Genomic DNA, 2,983 nt, shown 5'->3' with positions numbered 1-2,983 from the left:
TGGCACCTGGTTCAAATTCTGCTGTTTAGCACCTTTTGCTATCCAGTTATTAATGGGTTAATCCAGTCAACAGTTTAGCCTTCAACAAAATTATTGTTTTAGCTCTAGATACATCATTCGCTACAATCAGAAATGCTGTTTTTGCATTCTAGGTAATGAAATGTCTATCTAAAAAAGAAATTTGATTATGTGCTTATTTTCACCTCTTAATGTATTTCTAATATTGTATAAAAAATATTTAAAAAGCCAAATGAAAAATCTGCCAGTTTTTACACCCGATTAATCATCAGAATGATCGCTAGAATAATCAATGACCAAAACAATCTCCAGTTGCAGCCCTCGTATGAATAGTTTGATCTCAACACAAACGTCTGAGAATGAACAAAATCTGTCCTCCCCCTCAGTAAAAGTGATAATGCATTAATAAAAAAAAGTAAGTAAAACTCCTGAACGTGAAACTGATGAAACGTATTTTCCACCCGACTTCTCCCCTGTGATTGATTTCAGCTGATCAGGCTGGTCTTCTCTGGAAAGCTCCAGCATAAATAGTTTCATTTTAAAGCGGCGCTGCAGTTCAACACGTTGGACCCTGTGAACTGTGTCCTCTGTGTTCTCATCTCGGAGACGGACTTCGCAGTGTAGGCGGTGTTTTCCTCCGCACATGTAGCCAGCAGGATAATAATGGCCACAGGGAACGGGCCTCAGATAAAATCCTGAAGCTGCTCTCTTACCGAGCGTTTTGGAGCAGAGGGTTTGTGTGACCTAACTGTTGCGTCATCTATTATGCAAAAAGTCTTACGGGCACAGAGTCTCATCCTGCTTGATCTCAGGCCTGGGGATGCTTGTACGTTTGGACCAGAGGAGATGTCTCCTGACAGCTTTGCTAGAGGGCAAGAACATGCTGCCCAGGATGTTTGTATTCATCTGTTTTTGTTCTCTGCAAAGACCTTTCCACCACCCAACCCCTCTGCCTCCCCACTGCGTCTGCTTTCATCGCAAATGCTTTCACTGCAGCCCTGCAGAATGTCTTGTGTTTGCATCTCTGTAGCCGTCTCCTGGTGATTGCCTCTTGGAGATGCATGTTGGTTTGTTTTTGCCGTAGTGCTCCGTGTCCTGCGGAGGAGGGGTTCAGACTCGAACCGTCCAGTGTCTCCAGCAAGGTCGCCCCCAGGCCGGCTGCCCGGCCCACCACAGGCCTGTCACTTCCAGGGCGTGCAACACAAACTTTTGCCCCGCGGCTCCACCAGGACCGGCACCTCGCCTCAGTAACCGGGTCCCGGCCACTGGACCCAGTCTGAAAGGTAAGGCCCTTGAAGGGAACTAACACCACCTGGACGAGGTTTTGTTTTTAAAGTATGGCTACATCTCAGAGTAGAAAGCAAAATGTAAGTGGACTTAGGGTGCATTCACAGCAGCCCTGCTCAGTCCGATTTAATTGACGGTGATCTAGAAAGTCCGGTTCGTTTGGGGACGTGTAAACTCATAATTGATGTGGACCAAAAACATTTTTAGTCAATTCGGCACTGTTGTTCTGTATTGGAACGATAATGGCCGATATTAAACCTCAAATATCGATATTTTCACTTCCGATATCAGTATCATAAATGAAAACATAAATGATCGATTCAGCAATCCCTTGTAGAAACCCTGTGCTCTCCTCAAACTATTCTCTTCTGTCGACAGATGAGCGCTGTGTCGATCACTTCAACTGGTGCCACTTGGTTCCTCAGCACGGCGTCTGTAACCACAGGTTCTACGGACAGCAGTGCTGCAAGTCCTGCTCCAGCAAGAAGCCGTAGATCCGTCTGCGCTCTGTTTTGTGCCGTGCTGCTTGTGAAGGAGACACCCCCATCCCAACGGGAGCCATTGCTCACTACACACACAGAAACTCTGCCCCAAAGTTGTGTGTTTTCCTCCTGGAGTTCTTGAGTGACACAAAGCGGTGAAGAAGCACAAGAGACGTTGCACCGACTCAAGTCAAGGTCTCCGTTACAGAGGGGGAAGCAGCTCCTGGCACTCCTCTGCCAAAGCAATGACTTCATATGTATGTATATATATGTACATGGTCACAAATCTTCTACCTTTTGAGATCTCTGAAACTAGAAAGCCCTCTAAGGAACAGAGCTTTCTCATATGTTGTATATTTAAAGGCAAATGGTGACATGTCTTTTTTTTTTAACTTATTATGTTATATCATTTTCTATTTTGTCCATCCGTGCAGCATGTCCAGCTGTATGGCAGACCTGGGCTAGTCATCAGGTTTTAGTAATCGGAGATGATTGGTTCATCACACATCATCTACATCTGGATCACAACAGGACGTTGTTTTTTTTTTTCACCCTTGTGTCAATCCAATGAAAACCTGTCTGCACACGTAAACATTTCCTTCAGCTGTGCTGCAACGGTCACCTGTTTCCTTCCCCGTATATATCTGTGGTTAAAAGAAAAAAACAAAAAAAACTAATAACTTGGACATCTATGCGTCGTTTCTTTTTCCTTCCCGGCGTTCTATCGATTGCCGGCAAAATGAGGTGCAAAATGAGTGAGGCTATCTGTAGGCCTCAGGGAGGGGAGAGGGGAGGAGGGTGAAGAGCGAGAGAAGGGGATGATTGCCTGACAAGCGTGGGTGCAGTCTAGATAGCAAGTGCTTGTTAAGAGAGAAAAAAAACAATGTAGGTGTGTTCTCCAACAGGAGTCTGCTTCAAAATGCGGGTTGAGATAAGAGATGACGCACGTTCAGTTCGACGGACGGAAAACACGAAAGGAGACGATCTGAATGCTTCTCTTTACTCCTGGACGGAGGCATGCCTCCCCGCTAACCGCTCGCAAAAACAAACGGACATGAGGTTTAGATCAGAGCATACGCCTCATGGTGAATAATGAGCATCTCTACCGCCAAAAACACAGCCTGCAAGCTGTTTGGCTGAACGGATTTCAGTGATACTAACAAATACTGAGTCTTGCTGTTGAGATGCCATTGGAG

General features: G+C 45.5%; 1 protein-coding gene across 4 annotated transcripts in view; it reads left to right on the top strand.

Moving 5' to 3' along the window:
- adamts18 (ADAM metallopeptidase with thrombospondin type 1 motif, 18) overlaps positions 1–2,473 on the top strand; it is a 108,717-nt gene extending 106,244 nt beyond the window's left edge. For all 4 annotated transcript variants that reach the window (XM_017304163.1, XM_017304164.1, XM_008404874.2 and 1 more), the window contains 2 exons: positions 1,103–1,301; positions 1,684–2,473. In XM_017304163.1, the coding sequence (XP_017159652.1) occupies positions 1,103–1,301; positions 1,684–1,799 (315 nt within the window). In that variant the 3' untranslated portion in view covers positions 1,800–2,473. The remainder of the gene's footprint in view (positions 1–1,102; positions 1,302–1,683) is intronic.
- Positions 2,474–2,983: the final 510 nt, after the last annotated feature.

Source organism: Poecilia reticulata, linkage group LG3 (genome assembly GCF_000633615.1).
Source record: "Poecilia reticulata strain Guanapo linkage group LG3, Guppy_female_1.0+MT, whole genome shotgun sequence".
NCBI classification, from domain to species: Eukaryota; Metazoa; Chordata; class Actinopteri; order Cyprinodontiformes; family Poeciliidae; genus Poecilia; species Poecilia reticulata.
Note: the sequence above shows the minus strand (reverse complement) of the source record. Positions and strands in the feature narration are given on the sequence as shown.